This window comes from Hemitrygon akajei, chromosome 9 (genome assembly GCF_048418815.1).
Source record: "Hemitrygon akajei chromosome 9, sHemAka1.3, whole genome shotgun sequence".
NCBI classification, from domain to species: domain Eukaryota; kingdom Metazoa; phylum Chordata; class Chondrichthyes; order Myliobatiformes; family Dasyatidae; genus Hemitrygon; species Hemitrygon akajei.
The window spans coordinates 101,918,246-101,941,193 of record NC_133132.1 but is presented as its reverse complement, the minus strand read 5'-3'; the positions used below and the strand labels follow the sequence as shown (position 1 = coordinate 101,941,193).

The following is a 22,948-nucleotide window of genomic DNA, read 5'->3' as shown; positions in this document are numbered from 1 at the left end:
ATGGGGTTAACAGGCTGTGTATGTGTGGATGGGAGGTAGGAACTGGGCTTGATTTGCTGTTGTTTTGTTGCTTGTATTCTCTGTTGTTCTGCCGATCATTGTGAGCGTGCTCTGTTGGCACCAGAATGTGTGGAAACACTTGTGTGCTGCCCCCAGCACACCCCTTGGGTATGTTGGTTGTTAATGCATATGATCCATTTCATTATATGTTTTGATAAATACATGACAAACTAATTTAAAACCAAAAATTGCTTGTGATACTCTTATGAAGTAGAAGCAGGAGTTCAAGTGCTTTTGTTAAACACCCATTCATTTATAGGGTCATAGAGTATGGGAACATGCCATTTGGTCCACCGTTCTACACCAACCAGTGGGCATGCATCTATAATTAATTCCATCATCCAGCACTTGGCCCACACCCTTGTGTAACACTTACCCAAAAGGCTGGTATATGTCTAGGGGAAAAGGAGATCCAGCCACACACCAACCCACCTCCCGTACACGCAGGTGCTGTGAGAATCAAGTTTATGCCGCGCCACCCACAGTATCAACTTCACACCAAATACCGTTATGAAATACACTTTAAAGAGTTTACTAACATTAACTAAAGAAGTATTAGGCAATACAATATATGTGTGTATATATATATACAAGGAAAGAAAAAAACAAAAGGCGCCAACTTATCAAAGTTCAGTCAGTGTAGTGCACATCGTAGGAGCTCAATCAACGAACCGTCCGACCGCCACATCGTCGCACCTGGGACCACCCCGGTGGTCTTACGAGCCGTCTAGCGCACGTCCACCTTCCTCGTCTGTCTTCCTCCCGACTCTCTTCACACCAAAAGCCCGTGAAAACCCCTCCCCCAAGTTCCCAGCCTCACAAAACACAATAACATTCCCCATTGATTAGCAAATGAATACAATTACCATATCAGCCATTCTAAAGCGAAACAATGGCGAGAGAAACACTTATCAGACAAAGAAGCATTTCTACTCGTAACAAACCAAAGAAGCCATTTTGAGTAACATACACAGGACATTGTACACTTGCGTAACTGGGCAATTGATATACTCATCTAGACACTTCCTAAATGCCAGTAACTGCTTTCACCCACTAGTTATTTTAGGTATCCACCATTCCCTTTACATTTCATACTGTTTACTCTAAACCTATGTCCTAGAATTGTATCTACTTCTGATATCGGATGAATAGTTTCCTGGGGTCTATCTATACCCCTCATAATTTTACACACCTTAACCTCCTCCACTCCAGGGAGTACAGTCACAGACTCCCTAGTCTCTCATCATAAACTTCCATCCCAGTCAACTGCCTGGTTAATCTCAGCATCTTTTCGGCACCATCAGATCTTCCCTAGAGTGCAGTTACCAAAATTGGACACAGTACTCCTGTCTGACCAATGTTTAATAAAGTTGGAGTGTAAATACTGTCTCTTGTACTTGCTACCTTGACTAATTAAGGTCAATATCTGATATGGCTTTCAAAACACAATATCCACCTGTGCTACATACTTCAAGGGTTTTAGTACGTCAAGGTCTCTCTGTTCCTCAGTACCTCCTAGGACCTTGCTATTCATGGTTTATGTCCTAGCATTATTAGTGCTCCCAAAATGCTGTAGCTCATTTATCTGGAATCAACTCCATCTACAATTTTCAGCCTATATCACTACTGGTTTGATATCACTCTTCAGCCTAAAACTATCCTCCATATTATCAACAACACCACTAATCTTTCTGTCCGAATCAGAATCAGGTTGTGACATGAAATTTGTTAACTTAGCAGCAGTTAAATGCAATACATAATATAGAAGAAAGAGAAACCAAAATATAATAATAAAAACATAAGTAAATCAATTACAGTATACGTGTATTGAATAGATTATAAATTGTGCAAAAGACAGAAATAATATATATTAAAAAAGTGAGGTAGTGTCCAAGGGTTCATGTCCATTTAGGAAATGGATGACAGAGGGGAAGAAACTGTTCCTGAATCATCTGTAAACTTACTGATCATATTTCTTATATCCACTCGACAATCATTCACATATATTACAAACAGCCAGAGACCCAGCACTGACCTCTGTGGAACATCACTGTCCACTAGAATCCAATCAACCCTCCATCATCATCTTCTTCAGAGTTATCAGGGAGATGCTGTTATTTCTATCTGTTGAAAACATGTGCTTCTGGAGTGGCACCATCTTGTCTGCACAGAATTCAACCTAATGTAAAAATTGCATTAAGGATCAAATTGTAAGTATATGTCCAGCAAGATTTCAACATTAGAGGAAAATAAATCACAGGAGATTTGGTGAAACAAAGAAATCTAAGGGTTGGTAAGGTTGTAGGAAAGCAATTTATTAAACTGGGATGTCAACAACTATGAGAATCCAGTGCAACAAAGTATGTTTTAACTAATATTTCATTAGTTCTCTGGTGTTTCAACATTTTTAGGGGCAATTACATCCATGTACTTCTCTAAAATTCTCTTAAATGTTGAAATCAAACCTGCATCCACCACTTCTGCAGCAAATAGTTTCACACTCTCACCCCACTCTGAGTGAAGTTCCCGGTCTAGATGGGCCTTCGAGGATCATTGGGCACCACTGATGCTGCAAAGCATCTTGGACAAGGATCATTGTCTTTTAATTTAAGAATAATATAAATATTATGAAATTTGTATAAATATGTAAATATACCTTGTCTTTTAAACTAAGGTATACCTTGCACTTTTTAAAAGCAACCTAGCAATATCACTCAACCTTAACTATGTATGTAATTGAGAAAATACAGGAGTTTTAAAAGATTTAAAGTTTCAGATTATATGTGAAAAGAGTAAATATAGGCAGCAATTTTCAAGAGATTATTACAATTTGATGACTTTATTACAATTGAGATGTTTTATAGCAATAAAGATTAGCTTTATTTGTCATGTGTACATTCAAACATACAGTGAAATGTTTTGTTTGCATCAACAACCATCACAGTCCAAGATGTGCTGGGGACAGTCCACAAGTGTTGCCATGATCTGATGCCAAATAGCCTGTAGCCTTATTAACCCTAACTTGTACATCTTTGGAATATGGGAGGAACCTGGGGCACCCATAAGTATACCCATGCAGTCATGGGGAGAACATACTGTACAAATTACTTAAAATAGTAGCGGGAATTGAATTCCAATCTTATAGCTGGTGCTATAAACTTTATAGGTGTTACACAAACTGCTATGCCACTGAGCCACCCTAACTGTGAATGAAATATCATCAAAGTGAAACAACTGTAGAGCATTATTAATTACTGCTACTAGAAGTTTTCCACATAATTCCTTCCTGTAGTCTCAATCAGCTGGAGGTCTTCTGCTGCTCAGTGGACCAGTTTGGAGCATAAAATTCTTGGGGGAATCTCAAGGCACTGTAGATGCTGGAATGTGGACCAACACACAAATAAAGTATTATTTATGTGTCATAAATCAAATTATTTGATACAGCAGTTGGAATGTTATGTTGAATTGGTGAGGTCTAATTTGAGTGTAGTTCCAGTCACTTACCTACAGGAAAAATATCAATAAGTCTGAACAAACACAAAGAAAATTTACAAGGAGGTTGCTGTGACTTGAGAGCTTGGGTTATAGGGAAAGGCTGAATAGGTTAGGACTTTATTACCTGGAGTGTAGGAGAGTTGCGGGAGATTTGAATGAGAATTAAAATTTTGAGGGTACAGATAGGGTAAATGCAAGTATGCTTTTTCCACTGAGCTTGAGTAAGACTAGAACTAGAGATCGTGGGTTAAGAGTGAAAAGTGAAATGTTTAAAGGGAACATGAGTGGGAACTTCGCTCAGAGGGTGGTGAGAGTGTAGAACGAGTTGCAGTGGAGGTGGTGGATGCAGGATCGATTTCAACAGAGAGAAGTTTAGATAAGTATATGGATAGGTATGGAGGGCTATGGTCCAGCTGCAGGTCGATGGGACTAGGCAGAATAATAGTTCAACGTGGACTAGATGGCCAAAGGGCCTGTTTCTGTACTGTACTGTCCTATCTCTATCTTTTTATCAAACAGTCTGCTGGATGAATTCAGTGGGCTGAGCAGCATTGGTGGAAGGAGATCAATTGTCAATGTTCTGGATCAAAATTCTGCACTGGGAGGGTTTTGACCCAGAGCATTGACAACTTTTTTCATCCCACAAGTTCTTGGTAGAATTTGGTCTGCCAGAATAGGAGGAATTATGTAGTTCCTAGTTCTCTAGTGAAGGGCCAGTCACTGAGAGTGGGCGGTTGGCAGTTAAATAATCTGCAAGGTCTGCTGGTTCACTTTCCTTCCAGCCCAAAACAAAGGCTTACATGAAGTGCAGGCATTCCTTCCCCACATGCTTGAGCTATACACTTTCAACTATTCCTTGACTTTGACTAGACTTCTTATTCCTTAAACCATGCTAGTTTGAACTTTTTTTTGTTGTTTCTTCTTATTTGCCTTTTTTAAGGAGAATACTCCTCAATGTCTTTGACCAAGTTATAAACTTGGCATCAGAATGCCTTGTGATTCATATTTGAGAAAAAAATGAAATTGGATGACTCAGTATGATTATATGAAACAATAGCAGTAATTTTTAGTTTATTTTAGCAGAAAAATTAAACTATTCAGTTGGATGATTTCTCTCATGACAAGTCTGTTAATATATTTATTTGCTTATAACCTGAAATTGTAAATTGGCATTTTCTCTACTGAGAAAATAACAGTTTTAGAAACTGCTATAAGGGCAAAATGATTAAGGGACATATATTTTCCATATTAGAAGCAGAGTCAAATCACCTGTGGGACATATCCCAAACTCAATTTAAATGAATAACATTACTTTTTTGCCTTGAGCTGGAGAGCTAACATGCAATCTGCTGCCTTTTCCGAGATTCACTCAGTATAACACCAGCCGCCTTCAGAGCTGCTTCAGCAGAATGCAGGGTGACACTACTGATTTACCCTAGGCGGGCATCTCCAGCAGCATCAGCTGTTGGTTGGCATGACTCCCCAGCCTAAATGAACCAGACTGCCAAACGATGCTATAAAATTTTTGTGCCTCCCTCTGACACAATTGCTGTGGATTTATAAAATAACCACATGATCAGAGCAGCAAATGTTATCATTTGGTTCCAGGCTCCTGCATTTGTTGCCTCTTTTGTCTTCAAATTGTATCATTTATTAATTTGGAAAGTTGATTTTTATTATCTTTTCGTTGCTATCTATGAATGGAAATCTCCCAGTCTTTTTTGTGTACAATGGCAATCAGTCATGTCACTTCTTAGATCTTTGTTTGAGGTATTAGTTCTGCTCCAGTATTTTACAACACTACTCTAAGGGCATACAAGGTAAGACAAGTATGTTTTAACAGAAAACCATTCTTCAGAATATCAGATGCCGAAATAGTTGTATATTATGACTCAGCTCCTCAGAATTATAGGGAAATTATTAAAATTTGACTCTGTCTGATCTTGTAGATGTAAAATTTCCCATGGTACTAGTCAAAAGAAATTCTATAAAAAATCACAGTGGGATTAGTCCATTTGGTCCTGGATACCTCATTGACTTTATCTCTGAATACAGGTCTATAATAGGCACTTACAGCCTAACAGGCCCATTGATGCACCATCAATAACTCTCCGAGATGTAAGGCGAGATATAGGCTTTTATTGGCTGGAAGAAAGAACAAGCAGCAATTGACCACCACACTACATCCTGGAGACCGGGCTCAGTCTCCAATCGCCTTTATACCGGGGTCCGTGGGAGGAGCCACAGGAGCAGGTACATGTAGTTCACCACACCCATGCCATTCATTTACACCCATGTAACCAATTATCCTATTGACCTGTACATCTTTGGAATATGGGAGGAAACTGGAGCACCCAGAGGAAAGCCCACACAGTCACAGGGAGAACATACACGCTCCTTATAGACAGCGATGCAATTGAACCAAGGTCACTAATTCAGTAATAGAGGTATGCTAATCGTACCCTGCCATGCCACCCTGTAACATCACATTCTTGCAGTGTCCCCATTTCCTTTGATTGCTTTAATATCCAAACACAGTACCACTCAGATATCTCACTGTTTAGAAATCTAGAAAGTTTGGCACCAGGCTCAGTGGTATTACCCTTCCATCCTTTGACATCCTTGACATCCCACTTCCTGCCCTGGTTCACTAGAAAATTTATCTTAATACTGTAAAGTCATAAAAATGAGATAATTTAAAGTGTGCTGTGGTATTAGAACATACAACATCGAAATCTATAGCACATTTCAGGCCCTTTGGCCCACAATGTTGTGCTGACCATGTAACCTACCATTAATAGGAATAATATGCAATAATCTGGAATAGCTGCCTGTCCAGCAGTGCTCAAGTCACAAGCATGCCAAATTAATGAAGTTTTATTGTACCTTGATAATATTCAGTGACTGAGAATTCCAAACGTTTGCAGACTCCAGATAAATAAATTTCTTCATTCTATCCTGAGTGGCAGAGCCCATTTTTCGAAGTTGGCAGCTTCGGCTTTAAGAACTTGCAGCCAGGAGTAATATCATCCCTGCATACACCTTCTTGAAACTCTGTAATAATTATGTACATTTCAATGAGTTTACCTCTGTCTTCTAAACTCTGGACCTTGTAGACCCATTTGCTCATTGGAGAATTCCCATCCTCATTCCAGAAATCATTCTGGCAAATTAAAAGTTCTAAGTAAATTATTTTCAAAGTACATTTATATACCACCATATATTCTGTGGGCATACTCAGTAAGTCCAAGAGTCATAATAAAATCAATCAAAGTCCACACCCAACAGGGCAGATAAAGAACCAATGTTTAAAAAGCCAACAAACTGCAAATACAAAAGAAAATAATAATAATAATAAATAAATAAGCAATAAATAAATATTGAGAACATGAGATGAAGAGTCCTTGAAAGTGAGTCCATAGGTTGTTGAAAATCTTTACAAGTATATACAACTTTAGTTTGGAAGATTAGTCTCATACACCACTTTCAATGTGTAATCTCATCCGAGCCTGATATAGTTGTGGCTGGATACTTTAATTTTGTATTCAGTTCCTCTTGCAGTAAAGAGCAGCATGCAATTTTCCTTCAGAATGCCTTGTTGTACCTGCACATTAATTTTTAGTGATTTGTGTGCAAGCACATGAAGTTCTTTCCAAACACCAATACCTTTCATTCTCTGATCGTTTAAAAATTACTTAGCATTTTTTATTTTGTTGCTATTAAATTGAAGCCCACAGTTTCTGCATTATGTTCCATCTGATATATCCTCATCTATTTACTTAGCCTGTGCAAATCACAAAAGCCACATCATTACCTTTACAACGCTCACTGCCATCAACTTTCTACCATGAGCTTACTTGGATATTTAGTCCCTTCATCCATATCAGTAGATTGCTGATAGAAGGGGGCCTGTCAGTCGCAATCTCCCAATACAAAATTTATTGCAGTTTTTTTCCCCTTTGAGTCCTTGCCAATAGTAATCCATCAACTAACACCAATAACAGATTAGAACCATAGAACATTACAGCACAGAAATAGGCCTTTTGGCTCTTCTTGGCTGTGCCAAACCATTTTTCTGCTTAGTCCCACTGACCTGCACCTGGGCCATATCCCTGTATGCACCTCTCATCCATGTACCTGTCCAAGTTTTCTTTAAATGTTAAAAGTGAGCCCTCATTTACCACTTCATCTGGCAGCTTATTCCACACTCCCAACACTCTCTGTGTGAAGAAGCCCCCCCTTAATGTTCTCTTTAAACTTTTCCCCCTTCACCCTTAACCCATGTCCTCTGGTTTTTTTTCTCCCCTAGCCTCAGTGGAAAAAGCCTGCTTGCCTTCACTCTATCTATACCCATCCTAATTTTATATACCTCTATCAAATCTCACCTCATTATTCTACGCTCCAGAGAATAAAGTCCTAACCTATTCAACCTTTCTCTGTAACTCAGTTTCTCAAGTCCCAGCAACATCCTTGTAAACCTTCTCTGCATTCTTTCAACCTTATTAATATCCTTCCTGTAATTTGGTGACCAAATCTGCACACAACGCTCCAAATGCGGCCTCACCAATGCCTTATACAACCTTACCATTGCCTTATACAACCTCACCATAACATTCCAACTCTTATACTCAATACTTTGATTTATAAAGGCAAATGTACAAAATGCTCTCTTGATGACCCTATCTACCTGTGATGCCACTTTTAGGGAATTTTGTATCTGTATTCCCAGATACCTCTGTTCTACTGCACTCCTCAGTGCCCTAACATTTACCTTGTATGTTCTACCTTGGTTTGTCCTTCCAAAGTGCAGTACCTCACACTTGTCTGTATTAAACACCATCTGCCATTTTCAGCCCATTTTTCCAACTGGTCCAAATCCCTCTACAAGCTTTAAAAACCTTCCTCACTGTCCACTAAACCTCCAATCTTTGTATCATCAGCAAATTTGCTGATCCAATTTACCACATTATCATCCAGATCATTGATATAGATGACAAATAACAATGGGCCCAGCACTGATCCCTGTGGCACACCACTAGTCACAGGCCTCCACTCAGAGAAGCAATCCTCCACTACCACTCTCTGGCTTCTTCCATTGAGCCAATGTCTAATCCAATTTACTACCTCTCCATGTATACCTAGCGACTGAATCGTCCTAACTAACTTCCTATGCGGGACCTTGTCAGAGGCCTTACTGAAGTCCACGTAGACAACATCCACTGCCTTTGCTTCATCCACTTTCCTTGTAACCTCCTTAAAAAAAACTCTAGATTGGTTAAACATGACCTACCACGCACAAAGCCATGTTGACTCTCCCTAATAAGTCCCTGTCTATCCAAATACTTGCAGATCCTATCTCTTAGTACTCCTTGTAATAATTTACCTACTACTGACATCAAACTTACTGGCCTATAATTTTCCGGATTACTTTAAGAGCCTTTTTCAAACAGTGGAACAACATGAGCTATCCTCCAATCCTCTGGCACCTCACCCGTAGATACCGACATTTTAAATGTATCTGCCAGGGCTCCTGCAATTTCAACACTAGTTTTCTTCAAGGTCCAAGGGAATACCCTGTCAGGTCCTGGGGATTTATCTACTCTGATTTGCCTCAAGACAGCAAGCACCTCCTCCTCTTTAATCTGTACAGGTTCCATGACCTCACTACTTGTTTGCCTTATTTCCATAGACTCCTTGCCAGTTTCCTTCGTAAATACAGATGCAAAAAACCCGTTTAAGATCTCCACCATTTCTTTTGGTTCCATACATAGCTGACCACTCTGATCTTCAAGAGGACCAATTTTATCCCTTACTATCCTTTTGCTCTTAAAACACCTGTAGAAGCTCTTAGGATTATCCTTCACTTTGACTGCCAAAGCAATCTCATGTCTTTTAGCACTCCTGGTTTCTTTCTTAAGTATTTATTTGCACTCCTGAAGTACCTTATTTACTCCCTGTTTCCTATACGTGTCATACATCTCTCTTCTTCTTTATCAGAATTCCAATATCCCTTGAGAACCAAGGTTCCTTATTCTTATTCACTTTGCCTTTAATCCTGACAGGAACATACAAACTCTGCAGTCTCAAAATTTCTCCTTTGAAGGCCTCCCACTTACCAATCACATCCTTGCCAGAGAACAACCTGTCCCAATCCATGCTTTTTTTAGATCCTTTCTCATTTCTTCAAATTTAGCCTTTTTCTTGTTTAGAACCTCAACCCGAGGACCAGATCTATCTTTATCCATGATCAAGTTGAAACTAATGGTGTTATGATCACTGGAACCAAAATGTTCCCTTTACACACACGTCCATCACCTGTCCTAACTCGTTTCCTAATAAGAGATCTAATATTGCATCCTCTCCAGTTGGTACCTCTATATATTGATTTAGAAAACTTTCCTGAACACATTTTACAAACTCTAACCCATCCAGACCTTTAACAGTATGGGAGTCCCAATCAATGTGGAAAATTAAAATCTCCTACTATCACAACTTTGTTTCCTGCAGTTGTCTGCTATCTCTCTGCAGATTTGCTCCTCCAATTCCCACTGACTATTGGGTGGTCAATAATACAACCCCATTAATGTGGTCATACCTTTCCTGTTTCTCAGCTCCACTAATATGGCCCCTCATATAGCTCCATTATAAGCCCTCTAATCTGTCCTGCCTGAGCACTGCTGTAACTTTTTCCCTGACTAGCAATGCCACCCGCCCCCCCCCCCCCCCCCCACCCTTCATCCCTCTGCCTCTATTGCGTCTGAAACATCGGAACCCTGGAACATTGAGCTGCCAGTCCTGCCCCTCCAAAATTAGCCTTTCTCCCATTTAGAATCTCAACTGGTGAACCAGACCTATTTTTTTGCATATTTACTTTGAAACTAATGAAACTGTGGTCACTGGATGTAAAGTGTTCCTCCTCACAAACTTCTATCAACTGCCTTGTCACATTCCCTGACAGCAGATCCAGTTCTCCTTCATCCAATTAAATTTCACTGTCAAAATGTCCTGTACTTGGTATCTGTTACAGAAGAACTTAACTCAAAGGCAAACATTCCTAAATTTACGTAATAAAAAAATGACACTCACATCTATATTGTCTCTTTCATGACATGTACCAAGTACTAAGTGGTATATAGCTTTTCTTACTAAGTAAAGCTGTCTACCACCAATGCAAATTTGAAGTGTAATCACCCACACAAAAAAATGTGGATAATCATTTTTTGAGAAGTCTTTTTTTTATACTGCTCAGGGAAAAGAGGCTAGACTGTGCAGGTGCGTGATGTAGAGCGCCAAAGGTATATAAAAAAAAAAAGACCACCATATACAGTAGACGTGTTGAGTGGGCGCAATAGAGTGAGAGGGAGCAGTGTGGGATGGCTTTGGCTCAACAGGCTTTGGCGTGAACAGGCAGAGGCGAGGGTAGGTTCCGTTAAGTTTTGTTTTGTTCGTTTAGAGTACAGAGAATGCCAGGCAGGATGTTGGAATGCTCCTCTTGCAGGATGTGGGAAGTCAGGGAGACCAGAGGTTTCCTGGCCTGTCAGTAATGTTTAAGAGAAGTTTGGATAGGTACATGAATAGTAGAGATACGGAGGTCTATAGTCCCGATGCAGGTTGATGGGAGGAGGCAGTTTAAATGGTTTTGGCATGGACTAGATGGGCCAAAGTGCCTGTTTCTGTGCCGTACTTCTCTATGACTTTAAATCACCAAAGACACAAACTCTGTTTGCAGTACTGAGTAGGGCATAAACAGTGCAGTAATGCCAGTTCAATATATTGATAAGTAAATATATTATCAAAGTACCTATATGTCACCGTATACTACAATGAGACTACATGCAATACAAAGAAATACAACAGAACCAATGAAAAACTGCACACAAAAACTGACAAACAGCCAATGTGCAAAAGACGATACACTTTGCAAATGTAAAGAAAAGTGAAAATAAATACTTACATACATACACACATGCATACTGATACTACTACTGGTGCAACAGACCCAATTCCCTGCTGTAAACTTGCTGCTTATCTTACCATTTATAGAAATTGTTTTCCACCCCACAACTCTACTTTTACTTAATTATGCATATAATTTATTAAAAATTGGCAAATTCCCCTTTTGTATTTTAAGAAAGAAGAAACAGAATGGTGTTTAACAGCATTGGAAAAACCTTATCACAATTGTAAATTTCATGGCAACTTGACATTTGAAGTATAACAGTTCTATAAAACAGCAGATTGAATGTTTGCTGAGAAAATAAGAACCCCACAGTGCAAGCTGGTTTGTTTCAAATTACGAGATGACAATGTTTGAAAATGGTGTTAAATGACACAATACTAATGTGAGATGTGGTTTGTTTTAAATTCTCTGCCAGGCATATGCAATCAAAATGCACTGTATTCTAGCTTAATAAAATATTGCACTTGCATTTTCACTGTTGAAAAAAGGTAGTTTTCTTTTTGTCAAGAATAATGTGAGCTGCCTTAATGACTATCACCTGGTAGCACTCATCTGCAGTGATGAAATGCTTTGAGAGGTTGGTCATGACTAGACTGAACTCCTGCCTCAGCAAGGGCCTGGGCCCATTGCGAATTTGCCTGTCACCACAATAGATCAGCAGCAGATGCAATCTCAGTGGCTTTTCAATTGGCTTTGGACCATCTGGACAACAGAAACACCTATATCAGGATGCTGTTCGTTGACTATAGCTCAGCATTTAATACCATCATTTCCACAGTCCTGATCGAGAAGTTGCAGAACCTGGGCCTCTGTACCTCCATTTGCAATTGAATCCTCGACTTCCTCACTGGAAGACCGCAATCTGCGGATTGGTGATAACATTCCCTCCTTGCTGATGATCAACACTAGTGCACCTCGAGTGTGGGCTTAGCCCACTGCTCTACTGTCTCTATACCCATGACTATGTGGCTAGGCATAGCTCAAATACCATTTATAAATTTGCTGATGATACATCCATTGTTATTAGAATCTCAGATGGTGATGAGAGGGTGTACAGGAGCGAGATATGGAGTAGTGTCACAGCAACAACCCGGCATTCAATGTCAGTAAGATGAAAGAGCTGATTGTGGACTTCAGGAAGGGTAAGACAAAGGAACACGTACCAATCCTCATAGAGGGATCAGAAGTGGAGAGAGTGAGGATCTGAGGATCTAACCTTGTCCCAACATATCGATGCAGTTATAAAGAAGGCAAGACAGTAACTATACTTCATTAGGAGTTTGAAGAGATTTGGTATATCAACAGATACACTCAAAAACTTCTATAGATGTACCATGGAGAGCACTTTGACAGGCTGCATCACTGTCTGCTATGGGGGGGGGGGGGGCAGGCCTACTGCACAGGACCAAAAGAAGCAGCAGAGGGTTGTAAATTTAGTCGGCTCCATCTTGGGTACTAGCTTACAAAGTACTCAGGACATCTTCAAGGAGTGGTGTCTTGGAAAGGTAGCATCCATTATTAAGTACTTCTGGCACCCAGGGCATGCACTTTTCTCACTGTTACCATCAGGTAGGAGATACAGAAGTCTGAAGGCACACACTCAGGGATTCAGAAACAGCTTCTTCCCCTCTGCCATCTGAATCCTAAATGGACGTTGAACCCTTGGACACTACCTCACTTTTTAAATTTTAAATTTTTACCTCTTACATTTTTTGCATGATTTTAAATCTTCCAATATACATATACTGTAATTAGCTATTTATTATTATTTTACTTTTTTATTCTATATTATGTATTGCATTGAACTGCTGCTGATAAATTACAAATTCTGATTGTGATTCCAATAATAGTTGACGTCATAGAAATTTAGTAAGTGTGTGGTGGTCTGCCATTTGACAAGATTCCTCATTTTGGAATAATTGTCTAAGTCGGTTTACTTTTTAAGAGTCATTAATACATTATTGTTAATTTTCGCTCTGTAAAATGCCCTGTTGACAACATTAAAGATGTTACTGGCTTCATCTGATCTGATGTATATTGTATCACCCGAAATTGCTTTGTTTATATCTGTATTTTCCTGTTTTCTTAGATCTGACACAGTTCAGTAAGAGCTGGCTAGACCAATTTGGTATGTGAAAACTGGAGCTTATTCAGTACAGCAGCTTCTTATCCAGTCATTTTTCGCTTGTTCAACTGCACAAAAGAATGTATAAAGAAATGACTGGATCGGAGTTTCCTGAAAGATTCCTGTCACAGGCAAACTGCAAAGCTATTATTGGTTTAAAGCTCAGAAAAATTGTCCAGTTATCTGCTGTCTGTGTACATCCAATTGTATTATCATGCATTTTATGGCCTGTCTAATAAGTAAATTGTATTGTACAAAAGTGTCAGTGTCTACAGACCTCTGCTTTATTACATAACAGCTATTACAATAGGTGTTTAAATTTGCTTTTAAAATATCTTAGTACACTGATGATAAAAAGAATTATGCTAATAATGGTAGTGGAATGGGGTATCAATAGAAGAAATGATCCAGAATAAAGTTCTCTATGCTCTGTTCCTTCAATGTTACTTGAGGTTTTGAGGCAGTGTACATGCTTTGCACTACTGACAGTGAAAATGTCGAGTAAATAACATCTTGCATAGAAGGCTGGAAATGAATGCACTGCAATATAGTCGAAGTAAATTTATTGTGAAAGTACATTCATGTCACTGTATGCTACATTGAGATTCATTTTTTTGCAGGCATTAACAGAAAATAAAGAAATGCAACAGAATTTGTAAAAACAGTACATTAGCACTGGCAAACAACCAACATGCAAAAGAAGATGAATAATGCAAAAATATATAAAATGATACTGAGAGCATGAGTTGTAGAGTTGTTGAAAGTGAGTCTGCACATTCTGGAATCTATTCAGATTTGAGATGAGTGAATTTATCAACACTCGTTCAGGGGCCTGATGGTTGAAAGCTAATAACTGTTTCTGAACCTGGTGGGGTGGGACCTAAGGCTCCAGCATTTCAACATGGTGACATCTGAAGATAATACACAGGAGTGTTAACAAAATTAATTTTAACCTTGACTCAAGGCAACATTTGTGCAGATAACAAAAACCTTAGTGAAAGAGGTTTTAATGAGTTGTTTAAGAAAAAATGCAAGAGGGTAGATCTATTTAAGGAAAATAAAAAAATGCAGGAATTTCTTAGAGCACACGGTCTAATTATATGATGTGGCTTAAACTAGAAGCACAGACCAGACCTATCGGAATGCTGGAGAATATAGGGGTGAAGCAAGACTTAAAATGATTTGAAGATGGACACGATAATTTTAAATTAACAGCAATACACGTTGAAGTAAGAAGAGAAAGGCATGTTGTGTAAGTTAGCACAGGAGCAGCAGATATTGAAATACCTGATGTTTTAAATGGTGAAAGTGGGGGTGGGGGGGGGGGATGGTGGCCAAAGATTCATAATAAAATCATGAACTGAAGCGGGACAGAATCACATGCATCTGGGAGTAGTTTTAGTGTTGAGACAGATAAATGGCCTAAAGCTTATCTTAGGATCAAGGATGACACCAAAATTGCTGAGCTAATTGTTTAATTTGACTGATGCTTTATAAGAAGCTAGACTTAAAGAATGCTGCCAAACATTTTTATGTGTTTCTGTTACTCTTCAGAATGTTGGTTTTAAAATAGAGCTGCTTTTAATGGCCATAACTGTGTCTACCTTTAAAATTGGTTGAGAGTGTTGAAGGCAGAGTGAAAAAAATCTCAAATCAAAATGTAGTGCACTGTTATCTTGAATTGTATTGCTCATCAGGTTTGGTGTGTACACCTAATGATATTTGTTATTGCAGTTACTAAAGTTTTGAAAAATCTTTAGATAATTAAGAGAACAAAATAAAGAGAACATTTGGGACTAAAATATGTGCGGCTGGAGTTAATAAGCTACATGATTTGATTTATTGTTACCCAGTTTGCTTGAATTACTGTGCCCTGTGTGAATTTTCTTACTTAAAAAAAACACAAAGTAATTGGAATTTTTTACTAAATTTTAATCTTTTGAAAGAGAGGTAGATATTTGTTTTTGGCAATATTTGTTAATTGAAAAGCAACCTGATGTGTTGAAACACATAGAAAATGCTAGAGGAACTCAGCTGATCAGGCAACATCAATGGAAATGAATAAATGGTCAATGTCTGAGGCCAAAGGTTTTGGAAAAGTTGTAAATAAGATTGAAAGAGTACAGAGAAAATTTACCAGGATGTTGCTGGGACTTGAGGACCTGAGTTGTAGGTAAAGGCCATATAGGTTACGACTTTATTCCCTGGAGAATGAGAGGAGATTTGATGGAGGTATACAAAATTATGAAGGGTGTGGATAGAGTAATGCAAGCAGGCTTGTTCCACTAGGGTTTGGTGAGACAAGAACTGAAGGTCATAGGTTAAGGATGAAAGGTGAAATAGTTGAGGGGAACAACTCAGAGGGTGGTGCAAATGTGGAACAAGCTGCCAGTGGAAGTGGATGTGGGGTTGACTGCAATATAGGGTAACATAGGAAATGAAACAGATTGACATTAGGAAGGAAACGGTGATGAGAAGACTGATGGGACTGAAGGCTGACAAATCCCCAGGTCCAGATGGTCTGCATCCTAGGGTACTAAAGGAGGTGGCCCTGGAAATTGCGGATGCATTGGTAATCATTTTCCAATGTTCCTTAGATTCAGGATCAGTTCCTGAGGATTGGAGAATGGCTAATGTTATCCCACTTTTTAAGAAAGGAGGGAGGGAGAAAACAGAGAACTATCAACCTGTCAGCCTGACATCGGTGGTGGGGAAGATGCTAGAGTCCATTATTAAGGATGAAATAGTGGCATATCTAGATAGCAGTGATAGGATTGGGCCGAGCCAGCATGGATTTACCAAGGGTAAATCATGCTTGACTAATCTGTTGGAGTTTTTCGAGGATGTAACCAGGAAGTTAGACGGGGGAGATCCAGTGGATGTAGTGTACCTCGATTTTCAGAAGGCATTTGATAAGGTCCCACATAGGAGATTGGTGGGTAAAATCAAAGCTCAGGGCATCGGGGGGAAGACATTGACATGGATAGAAAACTGGTTGGCAGATAGAAAGCAAAGGGTAGCGGTGAATGGGTGTTTCTCGGAATGGCGGGTGGTGACTAGTGGGGTGCCACAGGGCTCGGTATTGGGACGACAGCTGTTTACAATTTACGTCAACGATTTGGATGAAGGCATTGAAAATAACATCAGCAAATTTGCTGATGATACTAAGCTGGGTGGCAGTGTGACATGTGATGAGGATGTTAGGAGAATTCAGGGTGACTTGGATAGGCTGGGTAAGTGGGCAGATACTTGGCAGATGACGTTTAATGTGAATAAGTATGAGGTTATCCACTTTGGGAGTAAGAACAGGAAGGCAGATTATTATCTGAACGGTGTAGAGTTAGGTACGGGAGAAATACAAAGAGATCTAGGAGTCCTTGTTCATCAGTCACTGAAGGTGAATGAGCAAGTGCAGCAGGCAGTGAAGAAGGCTAATGGAATGTTGGCCTTTATTACAAAGGGAATTGAGTACAAGAGCAAGGAAATCCTCTTGCATTTGTACAGAGCCCTGGTGCGACCACACCTGGAGTATTGTGTACAGTTTTGGTCTCCAGGGTTAAGGAAGGACATCCTGGCTGTAGAGGAAGTGCAGCGTAGATTCACGAGGTTAATTCCTGGAATATCTGGACTGTCTTACGCAGAGAGGTTAGAGAGACTGGGCTTGTACACGCTGGAATTAAGGAGATTGAGAGGGGATCTGATTGAAACATATAAGATTATTAAGGGATTGGACAAGATAGAGGCAGGAAATATGTTCCAGATGCTGGGAGAGTCCAGTACCAGAGGGCTTGGTTTGAGAATAAGGGGTAGGTCATTTAGGACAGAGTTAAGGAAAAACTTCTTCTCCCAGAGAGTTGTGGGGGTCTGGAATGCACTGCCTCGGAAGGTAGTGGAGGCCAATTCTCTGGATGGTTTCAAGAAGGAGCTAGATAGGTATCTTATGGATAGGGGAATCAAGGGATATGGGGACAAGGCAGGAACTGGGTATTGATAGTAGTTGATCAGTCATGATCTCAAAATGGCGGTGCAGGCTCGAAGGGCCGAATGGTCTACTTCTGCACCTATTGTCTATAATATTTAAGTGAAGATTGCGTTAAGTGGATGGATAGGATGGGTGTGCAGGGTTATGGTCAAGGTGTACGTCAATGGGACTATACAGAATAACTGTTCAGCATTGACTAGATGGGCCGAAGGGCTTGTTGCTGTGCTGTAGTACCATATGATTCTTCTGGAATTCCAAATCACTCAGAGAACCACTCAAGTGATACTCAATGCATTTTAACTTTACATAACCAGATACTGTGGATTCTTCTTCCTTGCATAAATGAAGATTTAGATTCTGGAATATATGAATCTAGTCAGCTTGTTACCAAATAATAATTATGTTGGGTTATATTTGACAATATAATCTGCTTGGAGTCACCAAAATTATTATAGTGCTTATCAGGATGAGCCAAAGATGGGGTAAGCCATTTTGTACTGACAGGATAAAATTGTGGTGAATCTTTGGAATAATTGATCCCAGAGATATAGATTACCCAGCCAGCTAGTCTTAATTTCCTGCATTGAGCCCATATAACTCCAGGCCCTAATCTTCCATTTCCCTATCTGAGTGCTTCTTAAATTTATGCTATTGTATCTGTCTTTACCATTTCCTCTGCAGCTTATTCCATATACTTACCTACCTCTGCATGAAAAATTTTCCCCTCTTACCCTAAATCGGTCTCTCCTAGTTTTGGACTCCCCTACCTTGAGGAACAGACTGTTATCATCCATATTAACTATGCCACTCACAATTTTAAATATTTTTATAAGGTCACCCTCATTCTCCTCCTGCATTCCAGTGATCTAACTTGGCCAACCTGTCCCTCAGGCCCTCTAGACCTGACAATATCCTTGTAAATCTTTTCTGTACTCTTTACTGCTTAATTACATATTTCCTATAAGAGAGAGCTGGTGTCAGCATAAATTTAGATTGAATATGATTGAGGATCTTTCAGGATATTTGGTATTGCTAGGCCAGCATGAGTGCCCTCAGACACAAGAGATTCTGCAGCTGCCCAAAACATAAGTTGTTTATTTCTCTTCATAAATGCTGCCCGAGTTCCTCCAGCTTTTTGTGTATGCTGTTCATGAGTGTCCTCATACTGTCTTCGACTGTGATCTTAGACCTTCCTGTGGAAACATTTTGAATCAGTGGTAAAGAAAATAGTACCAAAGAAGAAAATGTCAAATTATGCTGATATTTGTTCTGTGTTCATAGTTTTCCTTTTAGCCTTGATGTTTTTTTCTCAAATGCTACCAATAGTTCTCAACAATAATGCCAACTCTTATCAAAGCTTGCGTATAGTTTAAATGTCATATTTGTGAAGAGTTTTAAAATATTACTAATAGTGAATTGCAACCTGGAAACTCAAATTCAGTTTCCAGTTTTCTGTAAATCAGTAGTTGCATATTTTGGTTTAAATTGTGTTTTTCATTTCCCATGCAATTACTAATTATCATTTTATCTGTGTTTGTTTCTCTTGCAGATTCTTAATCAAAATCCACTTCAGAAACATTGGTGTAGCCCATCCCTGCTTTGAGTTGCTGCCTCACTGCACGTTTTGATGCTATTGAGTTATTTGCAATTTGACAAACTGAACACTGATGCAAATAGGATACAGGATGCACAACTCTGACTACAATTTTCCTTGATTTAATCCAGGTGCTGATAAAATAATTTGGTGGTGAAGATGGTACACCTGAATATTCAAATTCTGCAACAATATAGCTCTCTTCAAATTACAAATTAAATTTTTTTATCTAAGTACATATGTGTCACAAAATACAACCCTGAGATTCATTTTCTTGTGGGCATTCCTCCCTGTGTTTATACATTGTTAGCACTTCACAACATTGACTGTATGGTGAAGTAGACTAGTGCCATGGTTGCTTGGTTTCTGGATGGATATGAATGACAAAAAGCTAGCACACGAAGAACAGCTTTGTTCCAGTGGTGCTCCAGGGTTCTCGGTGGAATCTGTTAGAAGTATGCAGTCCGATGATTTATTTGCTAGAAAATACAAAGTCTTTAATGGTAACATGGGACCTCCCATTCCTTCTGGTACGCCCTGCAAGTCAGACAGCAGTAGCCAGGTTAATGGAACACCTGCTGTGCCGAAGATGGGCGTTAGGGCAAGAATCTCTGAGTGGCCTCCAAAGAAAGAATTTTCGAAGGAGGGAACAAATAGTAATCTGATGTCGTGGGATTGTAGATCATTGGCCAGTTATGATACTGTAACCATGATGCGAGCCAGTCAGAATGGACAGAATGATCAAAATATTGAAGGTCTACCTGAAGAAACCACAGATATTACTGAGGACTTGGAATTTGCAGACACTGGATATATTTTTGGAGACCTCTTCACTCGGTCCCCACAAAGGGGGCTTCACCCAATAAGACAGAGAAGCAACAGTGATGTTACTATTAGTGATATCGATTCTGAAGACATTCTTGATCAGAATGCAGTAAATCCTAACACAGGTGCTGCTCTTCATCGTGAGTATGGAAGCACTTCTTCAATTGACCGCCAAGGTATCACTGGTGACAGTTTTTTTGCCATGCTTAGAGGATACAGAAATGAAACTGTAGAACCAAGGAGCCCTGGCCCACTTGGGTTTAGTGACCTGTTGCGCTTGGACTCTGGAGTTTCGCCGAGCCTGCAGGCAGCGGCTCGTATTTCTCGAGCTGAATTTGTCAGAATTTCTGGATTTGATTATATTGATAGCCCACTTTTCTTTTGTAAGGACAAGGATAAGTCGTTCAAACGTAGGTTGAAACCTGAAACAATGGAGGCATCTCTTTTTCGAAAATTAAGAACTGCGAAAAGTGAGCATGATTCATTAAAGTTCTCTTTTGAGCAAGAAGAAAACAGATTGGAGAAGAACAGTCAATTGTGGATGTGCCATAAGTGCTTTGCACATTATGATGTCCAGAGCATTTTGTTTAATGTGAATGAAGCAATGGCAAACAGGGCTAATGTGGGGCAAAGAAAAAATACAACCACCGGGGCTTCTGCTGCTTCACAGCATCCGGTCCCCGGAGGTTACTCCACTAATTGTGAGTCACCTACAGGCAGCAAGGAGGAGCTGAATTCAAAGGAGAGCCTGGATTCTGATGAAGGAGATGGAAAAAGCAATAACTTGGCTTTGGCTTGCCCTTACTTCAGGAATGAGATCGGAGGGGAAGGGGAGAGACGCATTGCACTTTCCAGGGCCAACTCCTGTTCATTTACTTGTAGTGAAAGTTGCTCCTTTGAATCTTCACTCAGCTCACATTGCACTAATGCAGGAGTGTCTGTTTTAGAGGTACCAAGAGAAAACCAAGCAATCCATCGAGAGAAAGTGAAGAGATACATCATTGAGCACATTGATCTTGGAGCATATTATTATCGCAAATACTTCTATGGAAAAGGTAAGAGGCATTTTGTTTTCAGGGTTGTCGGCTTTTACAGTATTTGACCTATTGCTGAAAAGTTCATGTCCTTTAGTTATATTCATTGCTTCCACTTTCTTAATTCTTCCCAAATTGGAGGTCTGCTCTTGTCTCTGACTTTCTTTCATTCTGTTTCATATCGAATATTTTTTTTGCATCTGTTTGTATTTCCTTTCCCTTCTTTGCTGTGATTTTTTAAAAGAAGGCATCATTAAATTAAAGCCATTTCCAGAAGAAGAGACGTCAGATGATGTTATTGGTAAAGGATGATAGAAATTATCAAGGAACACATGGGAAAAAGTACATTCGACATTTTGGGCCCCAACTTAACCCACCATTAGAAAAATAAGGATTTTTCAGATGGGGGATTCAACTGAAACTTCCAAGCTTGTGATGTGTAATTTTTTTTTCTAGTTGGATAAAGTGATTAGAGATTAAAGCTAAACATGCATATATGTGCATTGAGGTCAGATCAATCATGATGTAATTGGATAGATGAACCGAAATACTGCTGCTCTTAATGGCTGAGTAATAGTATTAAAAAGCTAATTGGGATCTAATTAGCAAGTGTCATGAGTTGCCCACAAAATTGTTCTCGCTAAATTTGAAAACACTATTCTTCCTTTTAACTTTTTTTAAGAGCATATCTGGCAGAGCAGCCTTTCTGCTGTTTTGGAGTAGATCACATTCATTTCACAAGTATGTAGAGTCAATGGGTGAGTGGTAAGCTACACTAGATTTCCAGTGGTGAAGGTGAAACATGATCCACTGAAGATGAAAATTAACTTGGTGGTTCAATTACCAATGAAGATTTTTTAAATTGCCTTTTTAGATGGAGTAAATCCCATCAGTACTGGAATTTATTCACCTCTAAGCCTGAGGATCGAGTACCACCTCTTCATCTATGGGGACTTACATTAAACTTTCATAAAACCCTTCACTGCATTCCCGAACTATGATGTTGAGATATGTCATGGCAGCCTATGTGACTGTCCTGATGACTCTTTTTGCAGCTGCAGCCCCCTTAATGCCAAGGAGAGAGTAGGTCCTGCAGAGCAATTAACCAGCAAAACCACTACACTCCACCTCTGTAGGTTCATGTTATGCATTCTACCCCTGTCTCTGGCACAGCTCTACCAACTCTTGGTATTTAGTTTTCTTAGGTTTAAAGACTTCCTCAATCTGATCTTCCCAAGACACTGTCAGTTCTACCATGACAGTGGATCTGCTTCGAGGTTTTTGACAATGACCATGGCAGGCCTCAGTGATGATGATGCAATCATGTCAGGGAACTTTACTTGCCTGCCAAGATTAACTTTTAGTTACCAGTCAGACGCTGTGGTAAGCAAGCCTGCTGGCGATCTGGACTGAGGCTGTGGTTGGTCTCCAGCTTTGAAAAAGCTATAAGCTTTCTAGGTTGGTGGAGGTGCTTACTGTTGTTAATGGCCCCTCGGCCATTTTCTGCCACTGCCTTCAGCACCTGGTCATGTCACCACTGGTAGTGGCCTTCTCCCAGGGCTTTTGGTCAGTTTTTGAGGATGTGTTCCTGGGTCCCTCTGCCATAGCAGAGAGGGCATTATGGTGCCTCACTCTTGCCTCAGTAATGAACTTGATGCACTGGGGTTCTACCTGCCAGATTTTGGACCAGGAGATCTTTAGCTTCAGCGCTCCTTCCAACCTTGTCCGAGTTTCCTGCCATCCTGATGGTATGCACTTCCTCGACAGCTGCTCACACCTCTTCCTTTTATGTCTGTCTCTGCCCTGGTGTCTGTCAGAGCAGATGGAACAGAAGCTGCTCAGCCCCACTTCACCAGATGCCATCGTCCCTCCT

The 22,948-nt window shown here is 39.8% G+C and overlaps 1 protein-coding gene across 3 annotated transcripts in view; it reads left to right on the top strand.

Moving 5' to 3' along the window:
• Positions 1-22,948, top strand: part of sipa1l2 (signal induced proliferation associated 1 like 2) — a 511,308-nt gene that overhangs the window by 126,849 nt on the left and 361,511 nt on the right. For all 3 annotated transcript variants that reach the window (XM_073056679.1, XM_073056680.1, XM_073056678.1), the window contains one exon: positions 19,172-21,096. In XM_073056679.1, coding sequence (XP_072912780.1) covers positions 19,587-21,096 — 1,510 coding nt within the window. In that variant the 5' untranslated portion in view covers positions 19,172-19,586. The remainder of the gene's footprint in view (positions 1-19,171; positions 21,097-22,948) is intronic.